Raw genomic sequence first — 27,998 nt, 5'->3', positions numbered from 1 at the left:
ATGAGAGTTATCTGTATGTGATCAGCCCTATAATAAACCCCAAATCAAATAAACACAACAGAAATAATACCAAATATATTACAAGCAACGCTTTTAATTGTTTGGCTTTTCACAGTACTCATATACTGACAATTCCATGACTTCCTCTTAAAAAAACATGAAAAACATCCTGGAAGACTGTTGCTCTTTTTCTTTTTCTTTAGCTGTTTTTATTGTGATGGTTATACCTAGCTTGGTCAGCAGCTCTCTACCCTGAAACAGGTAAGGCCCAGTGGCAGTCTTGGCTGGGATGTCTCCTGGGAATGCCAGCAGACTCTTCATAGGTTATTCACACACATTTTGTAGGACACAAACTGTCTCTTGGGTGACGAACATGGTGAGCAGAACCACTGAGGCATCTGACATATTTATAATATGTAACCAATAAATGTAATTATCAAAAAATCAAGTTGAACTATCATAAAAATGATGTTAAAACTGTTTATACTTAGAAAACATCATGATCATAAATCTGAATAGAAGATATTTTCTTCTATTCAGAAGTCTAAATAAATAGACTTCTAAATTCAGAGTCTACGTGAAAGCACACACTGAATTTAGTGCATTTCACAAAAATAAAGCTGCTAATATTAAAAGGTGTCTGGCAGAAACGGAGACCTGTAAAACACTGACACAGGGCTTAAAGAGGAAATGTCATTTGGAAATCAATCTAGAAAGTTCCAAATGAGTAGACATGCTCTTATTCAATTTAGAACAACTCTACTAAATGTGGCTCAGGAAAGCAGTGCCTGAATTCTCTACACATCCCACCTCCATAACCTCTCTTCTAGTGAAAGAGCCCTCATTCTTTACGCCTCTATTCTTTATGGTCCCATCACAGCAAAAATGCCTCAGTTTAATTCTTAAAGAGAATCAATTTAGCAACATCTTAACACTTAGATGTTTTGCCATGTTCATATCTTTTCTTAGACCTCTTTAGGTCCCCATTACTCAGGGTCAAAGGTCAGAGCCTCAGAGTTTCACTCTGAAGTTTAACATTATGAATTAGGAAAAAAAAGATGTGTTCTCTGTAAGAAAGATCACAAATCTGTTTTGTAGGAAATTGTTACCAGCATATGCAAATAAACAAGTTTTAAAAATGAACCAGTCAGCTTGCAATGTCATAAGACATTAAATATTTTCAATTTCAAAATACAAAAAAATATATAAAAAGTAATTCTAATTTCTAATCCTTATTATATGTCCATAAAAATCTTATCAAAACTTTAAAATAGAGTCTTAGGAAATGTTTCTCTTTATCACAAATACCAAATAACTAGTTGGCCATTATTAAAAAATGAAGTCACTAATACTGTGAGACCCAAGGCTGTAGGGAGTTGACCTTTTGGCTTGCCTTTTAAAGGTCTCTTCTACCTGAGTCGTAAGAAATGCTTGGGCTGAAGCTCTAGTTCCAGTGCTGCCTTAAATAGCTCTGTGGTCTTCCACATGTTGTTTAACGTCCCCAAACCTCAATTCCTCCATCACCAGCATTTTCTAAACAGGAGTACCAAGGAATATCAATCTGATGAATGGTTCTGTGGTCAAATTAAGTTGGAAACTTCTACACACAATTTTCCTCTTTAGGAGATATGCAATGTATATTAGCATTTTTAAATGTTCTGAGAAGTCCTGCAGTACTTTTGTCAATCTTACTCTTTACCAATCTTAGCTGACCTCAGAATCCCTTTACCGACTAACACTTATTAGCATCAGTGGACAATACGTCCAGCATATCTCAGGTCTCTGCCAGCACTTATATTGAAAACATTTAGGAAGAGCAATGCAGAGTCTTCTGACACAGGTTCTGGGGTTTGAGAGGATTTAATGCCTTGTGTTGACAAGGCACCTGTTCACACTTACGGGCCCCTTGAAGATCAACACAATTCCCTTGTTCCTCATGAAAGTCTTCATTCAAGGGAAGTGGTCATGACAGGCATAGAATCTTGGTGGCCCACAGTACAATAAATAGCAGAACTGGCCAACAATGATCAGTCATCTTCCATACAGTTTAGTTTCCCTTTCCAATGTGACTCAGTTTTTCTCCATAGCAAATGTTTTTGCTACCGTTCCACAGAACTATAAGACAATTCTTGGTTTTTACCCAGTTCGTCATGCAGATGAAGTCAATGTGCAGGCAGACTGTCAGGTAGTTCTCTCAGGTTAAAGAGCTGCTCTTCCAAAAAGGAACCCCCAGGGCCATACAGTTCTTCATGAAGACTAATTTCTTCAGATGACAAGTGGCTTCCTCCAAGAACGAAGTCTGCAAACCTATTAAGTTTTAGTTTTAAATAAAGTTAATGTTATCACAAAAAGGTTTATTCGAAAGATAACAGTTCCCTTGCTACATATCCTCCTTAATTAAATCGGCCTTCGCAGCAACAGAGAATGGCATTTACACAGTGGGTGTAGAGACAGGAATGGCTTATGTGAGCCTTCTCAAGACATTCAGGGACAGAGTAGAGAAACAGGCATAAGCACCGAGTGCTGCCAAATGTACCCACTCCTGTTTCCTAATTCCTCTCTTCTCTCCTTCTTACCAGCTTAGATTTATTATTTATTATTTTAGTGTCAATACTTTCCCCCTCTGATCTATAATTCAAGTGTATTGGTGTTTGAACAAAGCCACGAAGAAGGGAAAGCAGTGAGGGAAAAGACGCTGGGGCAGACATGCCTCTCTTAGTGACCTTTACAAACTACTTTCCACATCAGTAGAATGAGAAGATGACAAAGCCCATTCCCCCTTTCTCCCAATATGAAAGTCATCAGACAGCCTTCCCTATAAAACACATCTGATCAACATTTATTCTGACATTACCAGTTCTACTGCGTGAGTCAGAGCACTGGGGAAAAAAAAGAACCTCTGACAGCCGCCACCACATGTGTTATCCAGGGAAGTAGTCTGTTTCTAATCTGGAGTAACTGTACCAAATCATCATGGTAGTTTCGCAGTAATTCTAACCCAAGCTGTGGTCCAAGTAGCTGAACAGGGCTTACTTCTTAGGAGCCTGGAGTCTGGAGACGGCCAGCCACGACGAGAAACCGGGTCTGAGGCAGGCTTGGCGCAGTTCCTCCAAAGCGCGGGTTGTTTCAGCATCACCTTGCTCCCTGTATTCATCCTCAGTAAGATACTTGACTGCCAGCTTTTTTGATGTAAACAATTTCTTCATTTTCCTAAGACATGTGGCATTTGGTTGCTAGATTCCTTATGTTCCATTATTCAATTTAACCCTTAAGATTTTGAAGATACATTTCTTTGACAGTAACAGTAATATTTCTTAACTTCCTTTATACCATACTACACTTTTTATTGTTGTTATTGTGAATGAGGTACTTAAAATATGCAGTTTGGGCTTGAGAGTACATTATCCTTCCTCTGGACCATCCTAAAAAATGACCTAAGGCATTTGATAATCAATTTCCAATACACAATATGAAGGAATTCCGGCCAAGATGGACAAGTCGGTAGAAATGTTTCGCTTTCTTACACAACCAAAAGAAGGATAACCATCAACTGTAAAACAATAAACCAAAACTGCCAAAATAGCAAATTGCACGGAACTCTGACAACCAAGGAGTTAAAGAAACATTCATCTAGACCAGTAGGAGGAAGCTGAGATGGGCAGCTAGGTGGGCGGACAGGACTCGTGTAAGGCAGTGGACCACACAGGTGAGGAGGGGCTGGCTCACCAGGAAACTAGTCTCAGAACTTCTAGTGGTAAAATACTGTGGAAGTTGGGAAAACAGGAGAAACTCCCAGTCTCACAGAAGACTTGTTGGAAAGTGGGCTAGAGAGGATCGAGCAAGCAGCACTGTTCCCTCTCTGATCCCTGCCCCACAGATAGCGCCACAACCCAGCCAAAAGGGTAGCACCGCCCTGGCAAATATCTAAGGCTCCACCCCTTACAATATAACAGGTGTGCTGAAACAAAGAAATATGGCCTTTCCTGTCTTTTCAAAGAAATGAAAGAATAGATCAAAACTACAGAAAAAGAGCTGAGTGACGAGGAGATAGACAACCTATCTGATGCAGAGTTCAAAACACTGGTAATCAGAATGCTCACAGAAGTGCTTGAGCTCAGTCACAAAATGAAGAAATGAAGGCTAAACAAAGTGAAATAAAGCAAAATATACAGGGAACCAACAGTGAAGAGGAAGAAATCGGGACTCAAATCAATATTTGGAACAAAAGGAAGAAATACATATCTAGCCAGGACAGAATGAAGAAACAAGAATTCAAAAAAATGAGGAGAGGCTTCAGAACCTCTCGGACAACATTATGCACCTTAATATCGGAATTGTAGGGGTACCAGAAGAAGAGAGATAGCAAGAAATAGAAAACTTATTTGAACAAATAATGAAGGAAAACACCCCCAATCTGGCAAAGGAAACAGACTTCCAGGAAGCCCAGGGAATCCCAAAGAAACTGAACCCAAGGAAGCACACACCAAGGCACATCATAATTATATTACCCAAGATTAAAGATAAGGAGAGAATCTTAAAAGCAGCAGGAGGAAAGGAGACAGTTACCTACAAAGCAGTGCCCGGTAAGACTGTCAGCTGATTTCTCAAAAGAAACCTGCAGGCAAGAAGGGGCTGGAAAGAAGTATTCAAATCATGAAAGGCAAGGACCTACACTCAAGATTACTCTACCCAGCAAAGCTATCATTCAGGATGGAAAGGCAGATAAAGTACTTCCCAGATAAGGTCAAGTTAAAGGAGTACATTAGCACCAAGTCCTTATTATATGAAATATTAAAGGGACTTATCAAAGAAAAGAAGGAGATAAAGAACTCTGAACAGTAAAATGACAACAAACTCACAACTATCAACTATCGAACCTAAAAAAAACAAAAACAAAAGCAAAACCAAAAACGAACTAAGCAAACAACTACAACAGGAACAGAATCACAGAAATGAAGGTCGAATGGAGGGTGAGGAGGAGAATGGGGGGAAAAGGTACTGGGAATAAGAAGCATAATTAATAGGTACAAAATAGGATGAAGTTAAGAATAGTATAGGAAATGGAGAAGCCAAAGAACTTAGACATATAACCCATGGACATGAACTAGGGTGGGGAGGGGGGGGATGCTGGAGGGTAGGGGGCTGCAGGATGAAGGAGGGATAAGGGGGAGAAAAATATGGAACTGTAATAGCATAATCAATAAAATATACTTAAAAAATCTATTACCAATAGAATATTCATTGTATCTTTCTTCCTCAGTGATATCTAATCACACAACTGGACAATTAAAAGTCTGGCTTCTTTATTCTTGGCTTGCTGATTTTCTTGGGCACTAACAGAAGCAAGCCTTTGGCATGTCCTCTTATGGAGTTCCAGTAATCATTCACCACTTATCTTCTAGAGAGAGAAGCAGAAGGATTTGTGGGATGTCACCTCCACCTAGTGGTGGTGATTCTGACTAATCCAGACAGAGGGAGTAAATGCTGTACAAGGGTCATGTATGTACAGTAACTTATAATTCTTGCTTTGCTACATGCTGAAGGGCTCATGACTAGAATTTTGTCCTAACAAGAAGGTCTTAAAGGAAACAATATCATAAAAATGGTAATGATGATAAGGTATATATTTATACATAATTTTTTTAGAAAAGGTTATGGGTAGCTTAAATTTTCATTTAACCAGAGATTCCAAAATCTAGATAAGCATCAGAATTATCAGCAGGTGTATTGAACATATATTTTTTTGAGGATGGAGTCCTATGAAATCTTTTAACTTTTAATGATCGTCTGGTGGTTGATATGCTGGATCAGGGAACTGCTGACATTATTCCCTTCTCCTTTTCTGAATGTCTAGGCTGGTTTCCTTAGAGGAAAAGCCCTAGCCTCTGAGCAGAGGACTGAGGTGGTCCTGGCTTTGGGGTTCACCCACTGTGTGAACTGGGGTAATTTCTTAACACTTCTGACCCTCAGTGTGCTTACATGAAAAAAAACACAACAAAATAGTAACATCTACCCTATGAGGTCACAATAAAATTAAATAAAATATTTTGTATAAAGTGCCATTAGCACAGTGAGTGGTCCACAGTAAGTGTTCAATTAAGTATAATAATAAAAAAAATAGGATCTGGCACTTCCAGCCAAGATGGAGGCATAGGTAGATACACTGTGCCTCTTGACACAACCAAAAGAAGGACAACAACAACTTTAAAAACAAAAACAACCAGATCTGCCAAAAAATCAATCTGTATGGAAGTCCAACAACCAAGAAGTTAAAGAAACATTCTTCCAGACTGGTAGGAGGTGTGAAGATGGGCAGCCAGGGCAGAGAGGACACACAGCAAGGTGGTGGCTGGAGGACTGGGCAGGCAAGATGGCAGCCGGTGGTCCCACATATGCATGCAGATAAACAGGGAGGAACAACCAGGGAGTGGGAGAGACTGCACAACCCAGGGTTCCATCTCAGGGAAAGAAAGACTCAAAACCTCTAGCTGTAAAAATCCAAGGGGGTTGTGGCAGCAGGAGAAACTCCCAGCCTCACAGGAGAGTTCACTGGAGAAACCCACAGGATCCTAGAACCTACAAAAACCCACCTACCTGGGAATCAGCACCAGAAGTGCAAGATTTGCTTGTGGGTAGCAGGGGAAGTGACGGAAGCTGGCTAAGAGCCAAACAAGGGCACTGCTCTAGGACCCCTCCCCCACATACAGTTCCACAATGCAGTGACATAAATTAACCCACTATAGTGAAAACCTAAGGCTCTGCCCCTTACACGTGAATAGTGAGTGAATAGTGAATGCCTAAGGCTTTGTCTCACGCATGTGTGAGACAAAGAAATATGGCCCAAATGAAAGAACAAACCAAAGCTCCAAAAATAGAACAAAACCATGAAGAGATAGCCAATCTATCAAATGAAGAGTTCAAAACACTGGTAATCAGGATGCTCACAGAAATGGCTGAGTATGGCTGCAAAATAGAGGAAAAAGTGAAGCCTATGCCAAGTGAAATGAAGAGAAATGTAAAGGAACCCACAGTGAAGGCTTGAAGGAAACAGGGACTCAAATCAACGGTTTGGAACAGAAGGAAGAAATAAACATTCAATTGGAACAGAATGAAGAAACAAGAATTCAAAAAAACGAGGAGAGGCTTAGGAACCTCCAGGACAACTTTAAACTTCCCAACATCCAAATCATACGGATACCAGAAAGAGAAAAGGAAGAGCAGGAAATTGAAAACTTACCTGAACAACAACAAGGAACTTCCCCAATCTGGCAAAGGAAATAGACTTCTAGGAAGTCTAGGAAGCCCAGAGAGTCCCAAAGAAGTTGGACCCAAGGAAGCATACACCAAGGCACATCATAATTACATTACCTAAGATTAAAGATAAGGAGAGAATCCTAAAAGTAGCAAGAGAAAAGGAGACAGTTACCTACAAAAGGGTTTCCAGAAGACTATCAGATTTCTCAAAAGAAACCTTACAGGCAAGAAGGGGTTGGCAAGAAGTATTCAAAGTCATAACAGACAAGGACCTACAACCTAGATTGCTCTATCCAGCAAAGCTTTCATTTAGAATGGAAGGGCAGATAAAGTGCTTCCCAGATAAGGTCAGGTTAAAGGAGTTCATCATCACTAAGTCCTTATTATATGAAATGTTAAAAGGGACTTATCTAAGAAAAAGAAGATGATAAAAAATATGAACAGTAAAATGACAACAAACTCACAACCATTAAAAACTAGATGTAATAAAAAAACAAAACCAAAGACGAACTAAGCAAACAACTAGAACAGGAACAGAACCACAGAAATGAAGATCACATGGAGGGTTATCAGTGGGAAAAAGGAGGGAGGAAAATGGGGAAAAACGTACAGGGAATAAGAAAAGTAATTGGTATGTATAAAATAGATGGGGGGGCGGGGCTAAGAATAGTACAGGAAATGGAGATGCCAAAGAACTTATATGTACAACCCATGGACATGAACTAAGGTGGGGGAATGCTGGTGAGAGGGGCCATGCAGGACAGAGGGAATAAAGGGGAGAAGAAAATGGGATGTAATAGCATAATCAATAAAATATGCTTAAAAAATAAACATAAAAAATAGCCACCATATATTATTAAAATATATTCAGACAGCTCTTTGCAAACTAGAAAGTGCTTTACAACTCAACATGTTATTTCTCTGGTTTATTATTTAACCTATAAATAAATTCCTGTTTATCTCCTAAGTCTTCACATAATTATTCATTAGCAAAATGAAGTTATACTACATTTTGATTACTACGTTCATGATAACAAAATGCATAAAAAGTGCTTAAAAGAACCATAATACAAAAAATTCTATCCTAGGTTTCTCAAAATATAAGCCTGGCAAATGGCCAGCGGCCTGGAGGATGTGAAGTGGTCAGCATCCTCCTGGCAGAGGGACCTCCAGTATCCCAGTCACTGTCGGGTCCTGACACAGGGCAGAGAGATCAGCCAGAACAGCCCCTCCAACCGGGCCTTGCTGCCTCTCAGCCTCTGCATGAGGCCTCTGTCCTGACACTGGTGCACTGTTGAACCTGCGACATCACCACACATGCAGTCACGAGATCCATCAACTACCAGTTACCCACAGTCTCCTTTGTTTCAGCCAAGTCTACCTCAGAAACATTTATTAACTCCCTCTCCCACACCCTGGTCTCAGTGCCTTACTCTGGGTCCTCACCCTCTCTGGCCTGGAGCATTGTGATGTCTGAGGACTGGTCTCCTGCCCCAGATTCTCCCCTTACATCCACCCTCTGCCAGATGACAGACAGACCACAGCCCACGGCCTGATGAGTGACCATGGCCTCAACTTTGATTTTTCCTTACTGAATTTTATTTTCAGATTAGTTGCCAACATTTAAAAATCAATAGATTTCACATTCTAATATATATTCCTAGCTTTTCTAGAAAACTGGAAGATCTGGTAAAGCAGGGCCCACATTCCCACATGGCAACAATCAGCTCAAGCTGAGAGGTAACTTCCCCATTTTCAATGAAGCTGCATTGTAAAATTTCCCATAGTCCTAATGGTCACCCCACTGCCTTACCCCTGTTTGTATCACTCACTCAGTACCCTCTGGGGCCTCGAGCATTTGGATACTTAACTCCTGTCTAGGCGTCAGTCAGGGTGCACTGACTAGAATGCATACTCATTATCTCCTTCACTGTATACAGGGTCAGACTAGATTAGATTTAATAGACTAGATTTATTACCATGGCCTGTGATGCCTCCATGACCCACCCAAAACCCATCTCGTTCTCCTGCCTCACGATGGTGCCAAGCTGGGCTTTCTCTCTGTTGGAAAAGCCCTTCCTACATTTAACGAATCTGGCTATTTTGACTCACGAAGATTCAACCCAGTAATATCACCTACAGAAACTTATCTGAACTTTATATGCTACATCTCTTTATAACCCTAGGCAGGCCTATTTTAACGCTTCAAGTGTATGACACTGTACGCCTGTCTCAGCAAGTACACCTCAAGGGAAGGCACAGTTTCCTTAATCTGTGCACCTCACATGAAAACAGGTGTTCAGTCAGACTCAGTGAATGAGGACAGACATGAATAACAAAGCTATCACAGTAGAAGTTACTTCACCTTTTTATACTTTCAAAAGGTTTAAGCCTTAACTTAAAACCTAAGAGAAAAGAAAGTCCTAAAATATAAATAATATCTTTCTACCATTTATGATTCATTTCTGTTCCCTAACTCTTATCTCATAAACACAACAAATAACTCTAAAGCAGTGTTTGGCCCTAATGCAAGGAAACATAGGATGAAAGTAGAAATTTTAGGTAACCCAGAGCCCAAGTAATTCTGCCACTGACTTAAGTGAATTCTGGGTGAGCTGTAATTACCTAGTGATGGGTGGGTGGTACACCTCTAAAGACTGCAATGGAGATTAGATCAGATGTTTCCATTCTCTATCCTCCACTCTCTCACAGGGAAATCTCCAGATGAAATGTTGTTAATTATGAAATTAAATATGATACGTTCAAAACTTCCCCCAAACAATAAGTAAAACCAGAGTTCAAAATGTCAAATCCATTGAGAAAAAAGATACATACTGCATCATGTAACTGAATGCTCTCATGAGGCGGTGCAGGTTCCTGGACAACAGCATGAGGATCATAACTGCATATGAGAACTGAGGAACGGTGGCACCCACATAGATGAGAAGCAGGGAGAGGAGCTGCAGCGTCCATGTCAGGAGACGTATGTTCTTCTCAACAAGGGGCCCGTGTTTGTAACAAAGAACAAAGCTGAAAAACCCAGCTATCAAGACATAGCCTGTAAAAGCAAAAGCATGTCAACTAATATAAATCTGAACTTGAAAATTTATGTGAAAAACCTGTCAGAGCCTTGACTCTGACATAAGAACATACCTAAGACACCTAAGAACATACCAGAAAAAAATCTTTATTTTTGTTTTCTTTTTCCAAAGGAGTAAAACTGAAAAAGGTATTAAGGCTAGTTATTCCTTCCATGTGAGATACTAGGCTGACTTGCAATAAGTAAGGATGTATAATCATACATTATTATAATATATGTCTATTTTTCAGTCCAGAGTCCTAAAGGGCAAATGTTATTATGATTGCTTCGGTCAGGGATAAGCCTCAGCATATGTCACAGTGTGCTACAAAGCCTACTTTTCATTTTTACTTTCTAGTCAAACACACAAAAATATAATTCTACAGTGGAGGTATCAGGCTGTCACCCTCGCAATCCAGTGCTTGGTTTGAGCACTAATGATGGTGGGATGATAAGATATTCTGTGTCCCCTGTGGTGATCCAGTAAAGTGTACGTGGCTTCTTAAGTTTTCCACCAAGTGATTCATTTGTGTCTAAGCGGGCCTCAAGATCTCATTTCCAGCTAATAGGCAATACAGGGGAGAGAGAAACAAAGTTAAATTACGCCACAAGGGAGTAATCAGAGAAATCCTTATGAGATATTGTATAGGACAATTAGCTTGGTCTCTTCAGCATATCACTGTGATAAAAAAAGAACTGTTATGGAGTAAAAGATACAGGACATAACAGATACAAAATATGATTGTAGACTATATCCCAGCTTATAAAAACCAACCATCAAAGATATTTAAGAAATTTAAACATAACCTGGGTAATAGATAATTTTATGTTAATTACTAAATGTTTTTTAGATTTAACACTTGCTTGACTACAGAGGAAAAACACTCTCATTTTTTTAGAGATGCTTAGTGAAGTATTTAGGGCAGCAATTTTCAACCCATTTCATCTCATGGCGCACATACACCAATTACTAAAATTTTGTGGCACACACAAAAATTTTTTGCCAATCTGACAAGAATAAAATAAGTATAATTTTGATTCATTCACACCCTATGTCTATTGTTGTATTGGCTATTCTTATTTTTTTATTTGACAGTCTAAGGGAAAAGAGGTTGGTGTCCCCGACTAATCAGTCAGGTATGGCATGTTTTAAAAAATTCTTGTGGCACACTGGTTGAAAATCACTGATTTTGGGGAATACATCATGATATCAGTAATTTACTTTAAAAATACTTTAGCATAAAAAAGGAACTGAAAACATAAAATCTTAACATGAAACAAAAAATTTACTGCTTTTGTTTTGGATAAGTAAACTTATGTGAAAAATTTGGGAATAGAAGAAAATTAATTCTCTCATTCTCCATTATTTTCCAATTAAAAACAATTAGAAAAAGTTGATTTTTTTTGTAACAGGAAACAAGGAGAACAAGTAGTTTCTTTTCCTCTTCTTTTTAAAAAATCCTCACCCAAGGATATTTTTTCATTGCTTTAGGAGGGAGGAAGGGGATGAGAGGGAGGAGAGAAAGAGAGAGAAAGACACTGATATAAGAGAAAAACATTAATTGAGATTGCCTCCTGCATGCATCCTGACTGGGCATCAAACCCACAACCTAGACGTGTGCCCTGACCAGGAATCAAACCCCAAACCTTTTACTGTACAGGACAATGCTCTGACCAACTGAGCCACACCAGCCTGGGCCAAGTGGTTTCTTAATAGCCAATCTGTTCCTGAAAAGTCAAGCTTTCATCAGTCATTTATATTTAGGATTTTTCATCTTTCATAGTGAGTACATCAAGAAAAAAATATAAAGAGCCACATTTTGGAGAAATTTTTTCATTACAAGTTAGATGTGGTCAGAGTTTACTACAATTCAAAAGCATATGCAGTCAAAAGGGGCAAACAATATTTCACTCTTTTGATCAACAGTATAGAAAACTAAGTAGGATGTCGTAAGGAAAGAGTCTAAAATAAGATCTAAAGTCAACTATGGGGATAAAATATTACTCTTAATAGCACTTCTTAGTTCAAAATGAAAATTTAGATGCTGGAAATATATACCAAAAGGTTGCCTCTAGTTGTACTTTTCAGCTTTCCAATAATTGAATGTATTTTTAAAAAATTTTACCTACCTAATATATATATTCTGTTTTCATACCACAGCCACTTCAGATTTTCCATCAATAGGTACACCATATACACTGAAGCAAACCAACAACCAACCATTAAAGCCCCAAAGGTGCTATACTGTGTGTGGAAGAAAATAAATGGCACAGTTTTTGGTTCATTCACTCTCATAAAAATAGAAGTAAACAAATAAACCCTTTGTATTAGACATTTTTTACATCACACTGAACTGAAGTCAATTCAATACTCTCTAGGATCTGATGAAAGGTATGGTCCATGAACCAGCAGCTTTGACATCACCTGGGAGCTTGCTGGAATGCAGACTCTCAGGCCCCCCCACAGCATCCTGAGTCAAAATCTGCATTTCAGCAGGATCCTCAGGTGACTTGCATGTACATTAAAGTTGGAGAAACACTGTTCTAAGGAATAAGTTTATCTCAAAATAATGCTGGAATTGCAAGCTTTAATCAGAAAAATTACAACATTATCATCATGAACAACTATTTATTTATTCTCAACTAAGCATAAAGCATTCTGTTTTGGGGAACTAATAATAATAAAGAAATCCCCAGATGTAGTAACACTGTTATTCAAGCATCATGAGAGTCCTCAGCTATGCCAAGACAGGAGAAATTTTCACTTAGCATAGAATGAGCCCCTGTCACTCATAAGAAAAGGGTTTTCTTTAGATGCTGGGAATATCTAAAGATATTATCTTTAGATATATATTTAGATATTATCTTTATATATCTTTAGATATATATCTTTAGATATTATCTTTAGATATTATCTAGAAAATAAAAGGGTCTCAAAAAAAGGTGCCACCAAGACTTACTATGTAAGCCTCTATACAGTAACAAGTAAATATGGAATCTCTAGAAAAAGATACATTTTAAAGCCAGTTTATACAATGTAGAAATATAGTTTGAATTAAGAATTATCATAATCAATGTGAATTAATTTGACCCATTTTTCATGTCTGTGAATATCCTGATTTCCATTTTGATTCATCTGCACATAGTATACATACCTTAGGAATAAACCTTTTCACCAGCAGCAGGAAAAAGACAAATATCATCAGAATACCTAGCACAGTCCCTGAAGAGTAATAAAAAGTAGGGCTTCTGTAAAGACAAGCAGATGAAAGCTATTTAAATGACACACCCCACTTTCATGATGAAAAACATGTTTAACTTGACAGTAGCCATAGTCTTATAAAATAAAATCTCTACTTGAAATTTATGGTAAATAGCTTGCCACTAACTCAAAACAGAATGTCTGGGCTACCGTCTGTTCAGAATCTGGTCCAACAGTGATTGCTGAGCACCTACCATGTAGCAGACACTTGTCTGAGAGCTTTACATGCATCGCATCAGTCCCGTGAAACAGCTATCCAGGTCTGAATTTTACAGGGAACTAAACTAAGGCACCAAGAAGTTAAAGACCTTCCCTAAGTCAGTATCTGCTAACTAGAGGATTCAGGATTCCAGCTCAGCTCCTCTGAGTCCAAGCTCTACAGCAACATCCCATTTAATGAGAACCATGGATATTAAACACGCGACTATGTCACAAGGAAAAGCTCAAAAGTAAACAATGTTAAGAACAGCAAGCTAAGAAGTAAAATGTTAATGGAAAGGGATTCCTCTTTCACTAATGAAGTTGTTAGAAAGAAAATACTAGCATAATATGGTTATCAGAAATTTGTTAAATTTAGTCTTCTGTATCAGAACCTCAAATCTGGAAGGCAGCCTAAATATAACACAGAGAGCAAGGCATCTGGCATCAGAAAACTCGAGTATAAATCTCAGCCCTGGCAAGAAGTAGTCATGTGATGACAGATAATTGTTTTCCATCTACAAAATGAGAATGATAATACAGACCTCACATAGTTGTTAAGAGGCCCATATAAATTAAAACAATATATATTACTATGTAATACAAAATGATGCATGAGAAAGCATCCTGTAAAGTTTACATATCATTAATATACAAATAACTATTACTGGGTTTAAAGGCTTTTCAAGCATGAGTTTCAGACCTACTGTTTGCAAAACTGACAAACTAGTGTGGTAACATTTAGCATAGCATCCAATATGTCCTACACCTTTTTTGATTCACAAAGTTAAGAAAGTAAAAATGAATACTTACTGACTCAAGGTCTTTGCATAAAAGAAGAGGAAAATGCCTGCCACAAACACAAGGAAGAGTTTGAAATCCACAACTGGAGAAAAAAGACACATATACAAAACAAAGATTTTGTATCAATGTAGTGTTAGTGACTAAAGAGAAAAGTCGATATAATGAAATGTCACTCTAGAAAAACTGACCCAAGAAAGTCCAGTATAATAAAAACAGACTTACTGTTTCGATTCACGTGTATTGTATAATTTCTGACAGGCTTCACAGCGAAGCACACAGTCTCTCCATATGAATTAATGGTTATGGTTATTTCATGAGAGTCATTTGGTACCCAAAATTTATGAATCACACATTTGATGACAGATAGAATGGTTTCTGGATACTGGCAATTTTGTCTTTCTGTGATGTATACAATACTGAGCAGGTCCGAACTGGTAATTTTCACCTATAAAACAAAAATACACAATTCATAAACACAAGAGTTTCTTAAAATGATAAACAGAGGAGTAAAGAGACCCCCAAGACCAGTGAGTAAAGAACAGGCAGATGTGTGTGGCACTGTTTTGATGCCACGGATAAACCTACATGCACTGCAACACAGACATTTCTGAAAGTGGATGTGTGTTCCCCTGAGTTGTGATTGATTAAACTTCCTCTTCTCGCAGGTTACTGTGGCCAAGGAACATGTAAACAAAGAGACAGAAAGTAATAGGTGGCAAACTATTTGGTTATGAGCATAAGAAAATAGGGTTTATCTATCCACCATTTTCCACGGCAACTGAGAACAAGTGCTTCCTTCTTCTAAATCAGCTGAACACATGTAATTCTGGCTTCTCTCACCAGCTTCCTGAAGAAGGACCAGAACCCAACCTCTGGTCCCATTCAAGACTCACAGCAAAGCACTAGGTACAATGCCAACCATGGTGACAACCCAGTTACCATTAAATGGCAACTCTGCTGCTGCCTATGTCTGTCCCTCTATTTCTCTTCTTTGTCCAAGACCAGGGCAAGCCTGAAAAGGAGACTGAGAGCAGCAGCTCTGAATCTCAGGCATCAGGTGGTATCACCCACTGTCTACCTACCCCTCATTTCTCTTGGATTAGTCTCTGGATTACTGTTGTTCTCTCAACATACACGGTATACACACCAAACTCCTTCCAGTATGCTGGCCTCTCAGTTCCTTGAACTCCTCTTCTCTTCTGTTCTTGTCCTCTACCCACGTCAGCTAATCACTCCCATGGCCACATGCTAGATCTTGTCAGTCCCAAATGAAGCCCCAAATACAGGTTGTGTTTCACACATCTCACTGCCTGACCACTACCTCCTATCTTTCCAGCATACCCACTTTAGCACCCCGACCCCAGCAAGCCTTTGACACCCCCCACAGATCAAGCATCTTTATCCTGCTCCTCACCCTCATGATGAACTCAGCCCCGTCTCATCCAGCTGAATTCCAAGATGTATGATTAGGAACCACTGCCTTACACATACCCTTGACTCTTGAATTCCTCTTTTTTTGTGATGTCTACCTCCAAAGTCCAACCCTCCACATATTCCATTCTTGCATTTGTGCCACTGACTATGCTGGAGAAACATACAGTGGTCTCAAAACATACCATAACTGTGAACCTGAATGGGACCTGAAAGCTGTAAGCATTCATACCACTTATTCCTACCCAGTCACTCTTCTACTCTTTTCCACAAAAATTTCACAACTTCTCCTTCATCAATTTCCCAATACCGCCTTCCCCTCCTTAGTCTTGGCTGGTGATCCTCCTACTTCAAATGGAAAACACCAGAAAATAATGTCGACCACCCCCTGCACCATAACCCCACCCATCAGCACCTGCAGGCACACGTTCTACTTCTGGCCCTATGGGGAGGAAACTGCCAGATAACTGCATGTTCAGTTCTCAAGGCAAGCCCCCACATTTCCACCGGATCTGATCCACCTTTGCCTGCTCAAAAACATCCCACCACACTTCTCCCCGCTCTTCTAGACCATTTCTACCAGTATACAAATACGCCAACATTTTCTTATTAAAAAAGCCTTCTACTGATTCCACTTTCCCCCACAGTCTGCAGTTCCTCTCCTCCCGTTCTCTTTGACCAACTCCAGTCAGGCTTTCATTCCCATCAGGCTGTCCTTTATAGTGGGCTCCATGTTCCTCATTCAAATGATCAGTTCATTCTCAGTTATCTTATTTGATCCATCAATAGTATTTGTCATTGTTGATCATTCCCTTTTCCTTGTTAGACTTCCTTCCCCCAGGGCTTCTTGGACGTCTTCTTCACCAATTGCTTCTTCTCCCTCTCCTCTACTGACCTCTTCCTCATCACTGACCTAAGCTTGGTCATCGATCCTCTTCTCTTCTCCATCTAAACTCACTCCTTAGTCTCATGGCTTTAAGCACCATTCATAAATACGCATTGCTGCTCACTTTTGCAAAAAGAAACACAGGAAAGATATACCTGCAACTAAGAAGACTACCAAGAAGGGTTTGCATAGAGGAATATGAGGGGAAGTGACACTTCTCTAAAAATACCTTTGTTTACTTATTAATATTAATATTATACATAACAAAAATAATAAAATCAACCCTGAAATGGGAACAAATAAAAACAAATATATCTCAAATGAATAATATAACCAAATTGAAGGAAGATGGGTGGAAACAAATTGACCCAAGTAACTTCTGAGCCTGGTATTTATACTATATAACCTCAAAATAAAGATAAAAACACAGGGTAAACAAATATTGAACTCTTATTACTAGGTTTGTTTTATACAATGGTATAGCTTACAAATATGAAATTATTTTCAGTGTATTCTAGGATTAGGCAAATAAATCAATATATTGAGTATAATGGGAACCAGGTTTTTCTAAGAAGGAAATTACAAATATGGAAAAGAGGAAGGTTAGAATTAACTCAATAAACAGTAACAGAGAACTCAGAACTCATGGCTTTCCACATAGACAGAAACAGACACATTTGCAGGTGAATGGGTATGTATGTGTGTGTACACACACGACAGTGATATTGCAGTAGCAATAAACACAACACTGAATGCTCCTTGGAAAAATGTATGATTCCAGAACTGGGTCTAAGAAATTACAAGATAAGCCTGGAACTTCTTGTTTCCCAGAAGGTAAGAAAGTGCTCAGATAATGGGCACAAGTTTAAAGGTCACAGGAGCTAGTTTGAAGGGGCTCCTACTAGCCAAATCTAGGGCGATTTGAATAGCAAAATAAATATCAAAAAGCCCAAGTAATGGATTTTAGTCCAATGAATGATTGGCAATCTCTGAGATTATGTGGATATAAGTAAATTGGAGGAGGAAAAACTCATGAATGTAGAAGAAATAATGGAATTAGAAAAATCACCCTTTGACAACTATCATGATAACTGATTCAGGCAAGCATCACTATTGGATAATAAAACCAGGTGATGAGGAACAGATCTCAGCATAGTCTTAAATTATGTGCTGAGAATATTCATTCCCTACATAGGTGAAATTAGACATTTTACAGCAGTAAAACTCTAAATTGACAGGTACAACCTTAACCAAGTGACCAAAGGGTGTATAAATGATCAGTAAAATATAAATCATCATCATGTGCCTACTAATACATCCCAGCTATTCCCGCAGCCTACAACACGCTTTGCCTAGATACCTTCTTGGGTAATGCATTCACTTTGTTGAAATCTTATTCAAATGTCACCTTCTACCCTGACTACTCCTTTTAAATACTGCAACTTGGCTTCCATCTCCTCCAATCAACTTATCTTACTCTACATTTTCTTTTTTTCATAGCACTTAACTAGTTTTATAATTTTCTTCTTTTGCATTCATAGCTTACCCCACCCTATCCCCACCACCAAGAGTGTAAATACTATGGAAGTATCTGTTTTGTTTCCTGATATATCCCAGGGGCCTAAAATTCCCAGTACTTAGTAGGTGCTCAATAAATATTTGTTAAACGTTCAACAAGGTAAAGTGCTGTGCTTCAAGAGTAACTACTATATCTTGGCCATACCTGGGATCAGAGGTAAACTCAGAATTTCTAGAGGGGCTTGGGATAGCAATTATTTTGTAAAGTAAGCAAGACAGTATCTTTCTTTTTTTTTTAAATTTTATTTATTTCTCTTTGGAGGGAAAGGGAAGGAGAGAGAAGGAGAGAAATATTAATGTATGGTTGCCTCTCATGAGTCCCCTGCTGGGAACTGGCCTGCAACCCAGGCATGTGCCCTGACTGGGAATCGAACCGCGATCGCGTGGTTCACAGGCCTGTGTTCAATCCACTGAGCTACACCAGCCTGGGCAAGACAGTATCTTTCTTGACCTCTGTCTAGATAGCAAGTACACTGTACTTATTTAGATAGTATATTTATTTGGAGTGGTTTGGAGAAAGGCTGGTGAAGAAAATGAAGAATTAAATGTCCCCTCCCCCACACCCCTCCTCTGAAGCCACTGTGTATGATCCATAAGTCAGCTTTCATACTGATACACAGCTCTAAGTCATACAAAAGCTACTTTCTACTCTTGAAACAGTACATTTTAATTCCCTGTTCCTAAGACATGATTTAAAAGAACAGTCTTACCTGCACAGTTGACCATATGTATTTCCACTTCCATTCCATTTGGGAATTTTGATTGTAGCAGTAACAGTGTGATTCAGGAGTACTAATTAAATCCATTTCCTTCAAAGCTTTGCACATTGGAACTGAGATACAGAAAAGAAAATACATTTCCTAAATATTTAATTTCCCAGAAATTTATTTTTTCTTTTTTATTCACAAGAATAATGATAGCTGTTTTTATAAAAAAATGGCCAATAAATTTTTCTGCATGGTAATTATAGTACTTCAGTCCTCTCAACCTTGCAGGAGACAGACCAAAAATTACAGTTCAGTGTCAATATTTTTACAACATTTGGAGGACACTATAAGAGCACAAAGAATAGGCATTTCTTCAATCTTGAAGCAGAGGGAAAGAATTGAGGGCAGCTTCCCAGAAAAGAGGAAATATGAGTGAGGCCCTCAATAATTAAGTTGGAGGCAATGAAACAGAAGTCAGGGGTAGGGGTAGCAAGTATGTACAAAATCTGGAAATGAGAGAAATAACAGAAATGGTCCAGCCATTCACAAGGATGGAACATAGGAAACATATGAGGACATTTCAACACCCGCCGTTGGAGAGGTAAGCAGTGGTTACTATTGCACTAAGGAATGTAAGCTTCATGCTGAAAGCAGAGCATAAAGGATTTTAGGTTAAGTACCAAAGACTCAGCAAGAAACAGTTGACACTCAAAAAGATTTAACTGAAAAGAATTCATCAACCTCTCGGTAGGTTAAACCATCGATGATAAGGCACCAACAACAGAAAGCCTTCAACACCCTAGGCCAGGGGTGTCAAACTCATTTTTACTGGAGGCCATAGCAGCTTTGCAGTTGCCTTCAAAGGGCTGAAATAACTTTAGGAGTGTATAAATGTAACTACTCCTTACCTGTTCAGGAGTTGAAATTACATTTGGCCCTTTGAGGGCAGCTGAGAGGCTGATGTGGCCCCTGATGAAAATGACAGCCCTGCCCTAGGGCTTAAATGGTAGAGGAAGGACCAGACCTTACTGGAGCTACTGGGAGCTGGGGGGTGAGCTAGTCTGATGGAATGTAATTGCTGTCAGAACTTCGGTGGAATGGTGGGTAAGGGAATGGGTATCTCAGCCTGTCTCTCCTGCCCTCCCTACAGTGTTTCTCACTGGCCAAATCCAGTCAGAAGCCAGGGGGCAAAGAAGCCCAGGTGATACAATCCATAGAAGTCAGCTTCCAGGTACTGAGCAGGGGAGGGAAGGGCAGAGAATGGATCAGTGGGAACAAAGAGAGAATAACCAGTTCAATAAATAAGTCACAGGAACACAGTCATGTTTTAGAAAGAGCACTCTTTAAGCAGTATGAGATTATTAGAGAGGAAGAAGACTGAAAGCAGAACCACTAAGGAGGCTACTGAAACAATTCCAGCAAGACATGAACTAAGTAGGAGGTAGAAAAAACAGCCTGAAGAGCACTTGGGAAGTGGAATCAACACACTTGAGAGATTCATTAGGTGAGGAACAACAAGATGATGTGAAGGCTCTGATAAATGGAGAGATGGCAAGGTCCTTCACCCAGATAAGGAATAGGGGGTGAAATTTGCACAGGGAATGGAGAGATGAGTTCAATTTTGGACATGCTGAAATTTGGTTGGTAGGACTAAGTGAAGATGGATAGGTCTGCAATACAAGAGAACTATGACTAGAGTACATACCCGTGTGTATATATAAATATATGTATGTTATATATAATATACAAATATATAATAAAATATAACATAACAACATAATACAGAAAGACAGGCATTATATTAGAGTGGGCAAATATAGTAAATGCCACAAGAAAATTATAAAGTGATAGGGTTCATCTGCTGCTGTACTTGAATCTATTGTGAAATGAAATGAGATGAAAATAATAAATTCTCCTAGATCCAGGATAGGGTGTAACCACTACATCTGTCAACAGGAAACAGCAACAGGATTATGGGCACACAGAAATGGTACTTACACCCAATTCCACCCTCTCCCCATCCCCCTAAAGAAAGTGTGGTCAGCTATTTCTCCAGAAAAACCTCAAATGACGTTAGCACAACCTGATGCACCAAAGTTGGGGAAGCACTGAGCAACCAGTAAAAACTAGTCAACGATTACCTTCATTTGGGGAATAGTACTGAATAAACCCAAATAGGTCCCTGTTCTGGCTAGAAGCATCCTTGGCATTAAGCTGGAGAAAAGTGAAGACAGACTTCGGGAAAGGACACTGTGAATGCCCACTACTTCCTGAAACGTAACTGCATAGAGGTCACAAAGCTACCAAAGCAGGAAAGTCACACAAGGATCCAGTATCTTCCACTGTGACACCGTCAAATTATTTAATCCTCAATGTTAACATTTTTTTTAAATTTATTTATCTTTAGAGGGGAAGGGAAGGAGAGAAACATCAATGTATGGTTGCCTCTGGTATGTCCCCTGCTGGGAACTGGCCTGCAACCTAGGCATGTGCCCTGACTGGGAATCGAACTGCGATCGTGTGGTTCGCAGGCCCGCGCTCAATCCACTGAGCTACACCAGCCAGGGCCTCAATGTTAACATTTTGAGGAAATGAATATGTTTTTAAATATACCAACAAACTTGCAGTCTGAGAGCCTGGGGTTCAATCACAAGGATCCAATTTAAGAGGCAGGTCTTAAAAAGGCATGAAAAGAAAGCTTTAGAGGCTGTTAAATACAAGACACTAACAACTAAAAATGCATTACTGCAACATCTGTTTATATATAAGAGCCAAAAGGAGAATGTAGGCACAGTGATCCCAACACATGAAGCAACCAATGCTGAGGTGTATCCTTAGGTATATCTGAGATGCAGATGCTCCTGGGTGAGGGCTGCACATGGGAGAGGGCACTTCAGGGACATCAAAAGGCTGCAGCCAGCTGTATAAAAGACAAATGTCAGAGAAGGCAGTGTAGCACCTGGAAGAGCCTGAGCAACTGTGATGAGAACACACCAAAACACATTCAAAATCCTCAACTTGTGAGCAGCAGAAGCGGCAGAGAAAGAAGGGCTCTGGATTCGCCTTCCAATATCCCACGTTCTGCCTCCACCCAGCTTCCTGTAGGCTCTCTGAGCAGGAGGAACAGGACTAAATCAGGCAGCTAGAATTAAGAACTTTATGCTGGGGAACCCCAACAAGAGAGGAAGTCCTACCTATCGGTGGAAAGGGAGTACATTCCAGTGGGGCAGGTGAAGAGCCTGAAGTCTAAGGTCCACAGACCCCAGCAGCCCCAGACCATTATAGCAATGTTAACTTCCAGCCAGTTCTTTCTTCAGTTACTTCTATTATTGCACAAATACTAAGTGCCGGGGACTTTTCTTGTTGGGGCATCCAGAATCTCTCCCTGCTGTCCCCTCTCCTAATGGGCTCCACTACTTCAAGGGCTGCATCACTTCCCATAACCAGAAAATGCCCTCTTGTTAGTGGTCTGTGGGAATATCATCTTTGGCCCTGAGCTTTGCAAACAAATACTATCTTCAAATTGAGGGTTTTTTTCCATTTGGTCCTAAGACTGTCTCCTAAATCATTGATATTTGTAACTCTTAAGAGCATGATGGTGCAGTTTAAGTATAGTGCAATAGTTTAATTTAGGAATAAAGCTTCTCTGTTGTCCAAACTACAGTTCTCTTGCACTTGGATTACTGTAATGGCCTTATAGCTGGTCTTCCTGCTTCCAGAATTGCACTTATGATTTCTCCCACAACCTGTTCTCTAATCAGCACATAGGTTTTTCAAAAACATCAATCAGAGCACATGAATGATCTATTTAAAACCTTCCATAACTTCTCATCGACCCCATAATAAAATTCACCCTCTTCCAAGGGCCTGAGCACCTATGACCTCTCTCACTTTCCCCCCGCTTGGCCGCTCTGGCCACACCAACCCACGTGTCCTCAGGATGCCCCAAAGTTTCTTACTTGTTTCCTTGTATACGATACATCAGTGTATTTTGTGCAAAGGCACTCCCAATTTCTGGATCTCACCTAAGTCTTCAACCAGATTAAGGCAAATACTAATGGAGGTAGGTTGCCCTACTGAAACCTATAGAAACATCAATGTGTGGTTGCATAGGCTTTTGAGATGTAGTTGATCTAGAATTTATACAATACACGAGACATTATAATGTGTCAACATTTCATGGTGTCCTCTGGCTGCCTTCATTTTTATCACCTCTCTCCTAAGGTGAATGCATTTCAATCAACCCACACAAGAATTTCTAAATATCTAAAAAATTAGAAAGTCACAGCCACAAGAAGCTACAAACCTAGCTCCAAGAGTTCATGTGAACCTTAAGGCATAGGCTAGTTGGATGAGACATAAGACAGTGACTTGTAACAATCAAGATTGTTATCATGGCTGGTCTACTGCCTTCCTAGAGAGAACCAGGTCTTTTTATCTTAGATCAGCTTCAAGAGGCACAATGGTATGCTACAAGAATTTTTAAAGCACACAATACCTGACTCTTCAGCCAGGGGCACTGACCTCTTTTCCCTTAGTTTGTCAAATAAAAAAAATGACAAAAGCCAAAATAAGAGCTGTCCAATGTGAATGAATTAAAATTATACCTATTTTTTGTCATATCAGCCAAAAATATACATTTTTTTGGTGTGCTGCAGAATTTTAGTAATTAGTTTATGTGTGCCATGGGATGAAAAAGGTTGAAAATCACCACCTTTAGACTGTTTACAAAGATATGTCTTTCCTAGGCCTCTCTTCCCTTCCTCAATCTTATTCTAGAGACATTTCACTGTTCAGTTTCTACTTCCTCTATCTCCACCTGAGGGTGGGAAACAGGAAATGCAGCCAGGTTCACAGCTTTATCTGAATTCTATCACAGCTCAAGCCCTGACACTGAAGGCTGTTTCCAGGTGTCATTTGTTCATGTGGCCTCAGTCTTAGCTGGTTTCATTCCACTAGGATGGGACTTGCTGGCCCACAACAATACCAACAAAATCCCCTTACAATGCAATCCAGAAAACAAATAGTTTCTAAGAATTGATAAAAATGCAACAATAATCATTCATTTGGTCAGGAGAGAACAGCTGCCTAGGGAGAGCCACTGCTTCCATTTGGGGCTGAAGTATGTCTCCACCCTGGAGGGTACCCCATAATCTGGGTATTTACTTCCTCGAACCTGATTCAGATCAGGAGAAAGGTCTGGAAGTACGAGCTATCCCAGCTCTGGCTCATCTCCCAAGCACTCAGGAGTACCTGGGGACCTAGCCTGAATGCCATCCTTACTATGGCTACCCCACAAAGCTGCATCTCTAAGCCACAGAATGAGCATCGCCTTCCTTAACTCCCTACGGTCTTTGGCAGGTTCTCTTATCTTTTCAATGAACCTGAATTATAGAGAACAGTATATTTCTGGACAGTCATGCCCCAACTGCTAAGACAGAGCAGAATTATTCAGAGGACATAAGTCAGGATTACTTGAACCAATGAGATCCCTTAGTTTATTTTAAATACCACTCAATTTATAAATATTGAATTAATCTAAGACTACCTATCATATATAAAAAGAGACAGCTACATATCATCTGCTTTAACTAAGAAATTGAAAATCACTCCTTTGTAGTTCTTTTGTCATTTATTAGTTTTCCTAAATGTATAAAGATAAATTTAGGTTAAAGAGTTTAGTCATACATAAGGTAAAGAATTCAGTCAAAACTTCAGAAAAGGGCAGGTGGTACTTAAACCTACTTACATTGTAGAATACGAGTATGCCAAAAATAAAAAGCACAAATACTCCTCAAACCTTAGCAGATCTTAACCAACCTCCAACATTAAAATATTTCAGCAATGTTTCTCCTGAAAATGTAACCTTACATGGTCCTCATGTGAGAAAAAAAATCTTCAGGTGAAACTATTACAGAATAATGAAATCACTTATTAGACCGTCACTTCCTCTAGTTGGACTACAACTGCTTCTCTTTTGGAACAAGGAGAATAGGGAAAAAAAGCAAAACCCCACACTGTCAAAGGAGTTAGTATGGAGCACCAAAGTTACAAAGGTAACCTCTCTATTCCACTAACCCTAGGATTTTTTAACATATGAATTCAATATAAGTCTTAATTTCTTATTTCTCCAAGAATATGCATAGAGAATTAAACTGAAAGTAGCACATGCTAATGCATATTTAGTTATGATTTTAACTTCAAGTATTGATTTTTCTTCTCCAATAAATGAATTTGAATACTGTGGTTTCAAATAGCCTCTTGCTATAGTTCAAGCCTGGGAATTCAATGCAATGGCCTGAACTTCACCACAGGACAACACACGGTTTCTAGGAACCTCCCCACTGGTCACAAAGCACCAGTGATGCTCGGCTTGAAGTTTCTTTTCCTCTCAGCCAGACCTGCCCCTCCTATGCCAACTGCCTCTCACTTTATTTCAGATAGGGTGACAGAGAGCTGGCCTCAGTCTAATGTTCTCCATTCCATGGCAAGGTGTATATGTGTGGTAGAGATGGAAATTTAGGGCAGGAAGTATCACCTAATCCAAGCCTTTCTACATTAAAGATGTCCCCTATTTAAAAGGAAGTACCAACTGTTTGATCTCATGGTCCCTCATTAAAACTAGGACTTTTAGGGCAGCAGTGGTTCTTAGACTTAGTGTAATCCAGAGGTTCCAACAGTGTCACTGGCACACCACAGGATCAAAGATGCTTCATAGTGGGTGTTGGAAAGCCTATCTGGAATGGCAAATGTCGCTCTAAGGCTCATAAATGGCTTTTTTTCTTTTTAGCTGTGGGCTACACTTTTATCAGCTCAATGGGCATCCTGCATGTGTCAGGCAGAAGCTCTCATAGGCATGTAGGTGTGGCTTTGATTGACCAAATAGAGAAGTGAAATGTTAACACTCAACTTGGTGACAAAAACTCGAAAAACATTAGATTCATTAAGGCAAATAAAGAGGTGAGGAAATACTGGAAAAATTCAGCAATATAACGCCTTCATTTTACTAATGAGAAAACTACAGTCTGTAAAGATTGGCGCTGGCTGGTGTAGCTCAGTGGATTGAGTAGAGGCCTGTGAACCAAAGGATCACTGGTTCCCAGTCAGGGCACATGCCTGGCTGGGTGCAGACCAGGTCCCCAGTGGGGAGCACGTGAGAGGCAACTACACACTGATGTTTCTCTCCCTCTCTCCTTTCCGTCCTCTCTGTCTAAAAATAAAATAAATGAAATCTTTACAAAAATATATTATGTGCCTGAACCGAGGTAATTCTACAAATGGGTGGCTGAATGTAACAACTGTGCTAGAACACAAGGTTCTGGGTGTTGGTCCAGAGCTCCTCATACTATTCCGGCTGTTACCATGCTCAAAAAGCCTCCTGCTTGGCAGTACTGTGACTTACTTTTTCATCAGTATATGCTGGCCACATTTCTTACTAAGCATTCATTTTCTGATGTGTAAAATGGGATTATCAATGCTACCCCCACCCAGGGCTACTATGGGTATCAAATAAAATAATGCACTTAAAGCACTTCAACATTGCCGGACACATTGGAAACACTCCACAAATGTCTATTCAATGTAAACTGATATAAAACAGTTCTTCCAGGTGATCCCCCAAGATTTCCTCTAGTTGGCAGCTGTGGCATAATCTCATAATCGCCTTATCCTTAGACAAAGAACTCTGATTTACTAGGGTGGGGATGGCTGGGCAGCTAGAAGACCACACTAGTTGCCTCGGTTGCAACTACAGGCAGCCAATGGGATGGCCCGGCGTGGCTCAGTTGGTTGGGCAGAAGTCCCGAAACCCTGAAAGGTCAAATGCCTGGGTTTCTATTCCATCCCTAGTACCAGTGATTGATGTTTCTCTCACATGCATGGCCTTCTCCTCTTTCTCCCTCCCTCCCCCTCTCTCTCTGGAATCAATAAAAGAAAAAGAGAGAGAATTGGTGGGCAGTGATGCCAGGAAATCTTTTAAAGGATTTTATGGGAGTAAAGTGAAATAGAAACGTTAAGCGCATAGGAAATTAGTAGCAGTTCTAGAGTTACAATTTCTGTGCCAGGATCTTGAGAGCAATGGACGTATAACCTATAACAACACTATGAGCAGCTACCATTTCTTGTTTATCGGAGTCTTATTTGTGAGCAGGTAAGTGACTGGCTTAAGGTCACAGAGCTGGCCAGGGGCAGGGGAACTTCAGTCATATTCCGAAGCCGAAGCTAAATAGAGAATAAAGTTTTCAACCTAATTGTATGTACCATACAAAGCCCTGGGCTGCAGGCCGGCAGACCAGGGTCAGCTGCGCCAGTGACTAGCTGTGTGACTTGGAACAAATCAAAACATCTCTGACCTTAGGTTGCTGTTTCTGTAAAAGGAGAGAATTAGGCCAGACACTGAACTTTGCGGTTGCTTCTTGTCCTAAAAACATTAACTGTCCAAGGTCCAGCAGAGATCAGGGAAGGCCAAGCAGGCAGAAAGGAAGGTTGGGTGCGCCGCGTGCTGAGCAGGGACGCGCCCACCGACATCCCAGGCCTAGCCGCGCCGGGGATGGGGTCGCCCTCGCGGGGACCTGGCAGACTGGGGTCGGGGAGCCCGGGGAGCCGGGGAGGGCGTGTTCGCGCCTGTCGCCAGTGCCCGGGGTTACCTGACAACGCCGCCACGACCGCCTCCTCCCCGTGCACCGCGCCTGCGGGCAGTGTGGACAAAGGCGGCAGCCAGACCAGCAGCCACCACCGCCCCGGGGGCCACCGCATCCCGCCCGGAGATCAGCTCAGCTGAGGGACCCTTGGGCCCAGAGC

General features: G+C 40.2%; 1 protein-coding gene across 2 annotated transcripts; it reads right to left on the bottom strand.

Moving 5' to 3' along the window:
- Positions 1 to 74: 74 nt before the first annotated feature.
- On the bottom strand, positions 75 to 27,969 carry NEMP2 (nuclear envelope integral membrane protein 2). Of its 2 annotated transcripts, XM_037043750.1 has the most exons (9): positions 27,845 to 27,969; positions 19,203 to 19,324; positions 14,820 to 15,042; positions 14,607 to 14,679; positions 13,489 to 13,582; positions 12,464 to 12,578; positions 10,090 to 10,312; positions 3,034 to 3,210; positions 75 to 2,307 (listed from the first exon to the last, which is right to left on the bottom strand). In XM_037043750.1, exons 1-9 carry the CDS (start codon positions 27,951 to 27,953, stop codon positions 2,163 to 2,165), a joined length of 1,281 nt encoding a protein of 426 aa, XP_036899645.1. In that variant the 5' UTR covers positions 27,954 to 27,969; the 3' UTR covers positions 75 to 2,162. The 2 variants fall into 2 exon arrangements, with proteins under 2 accessions (XP_036899645.1, XP_036899646.1); XM_037043751.1 differs by lacking the exon at positions 3,034 to 3,210.
- Between the last annotated feature and the right edge of the window lie 29 nt (positions 27,970 to 27,998).

Source organism: Sturnira hondurensis, unplaced genomic scaffold, assembly GCF_014824575.4.
Source record: "Sturnira hondurensis isolate 20B ecotype Veracruz unplaced genomic scaffold, ASM1482457v3 Scaffold0004136, whole genome shotgun sequence".
Classification (NCBI taxonomy): Eukaryota; Metazoa; Chordata; class Mammalia; order Chiroptera; family Phyllostomidae; genus Sturnira; species Sturnira hondurensis.
The sequence above is the reverse complement of the archived record's forward strand: the minus strand, read 5'-3'. Positions and strand labels throughout refer to the sequence as shown.

Coding starts and splice junctions, on each gene's coding strand:
- NEMP2 (XM_037043750.1), bottom strand. CDS start 27,953: ATGCGGTGGCCCCCGGGGCGGTGGTGGCTGCTGGTCTGGCTGCCGCCT. Junction 19,325..27,844: donor GGTCGTGGCGGCGTTGTCAG/GTAACCCCGGGC, acceptor TCTGTATCTCAG/TTCCAATGTGCAAAGCTTTG. Junction 2,308..3,033: donor AGACTCCAGGCTCCTAAGAA/GTAAGCCCTGTT, acceptor AAAACTTAATAG/GTTTGCAGACTTCGTTCTTG.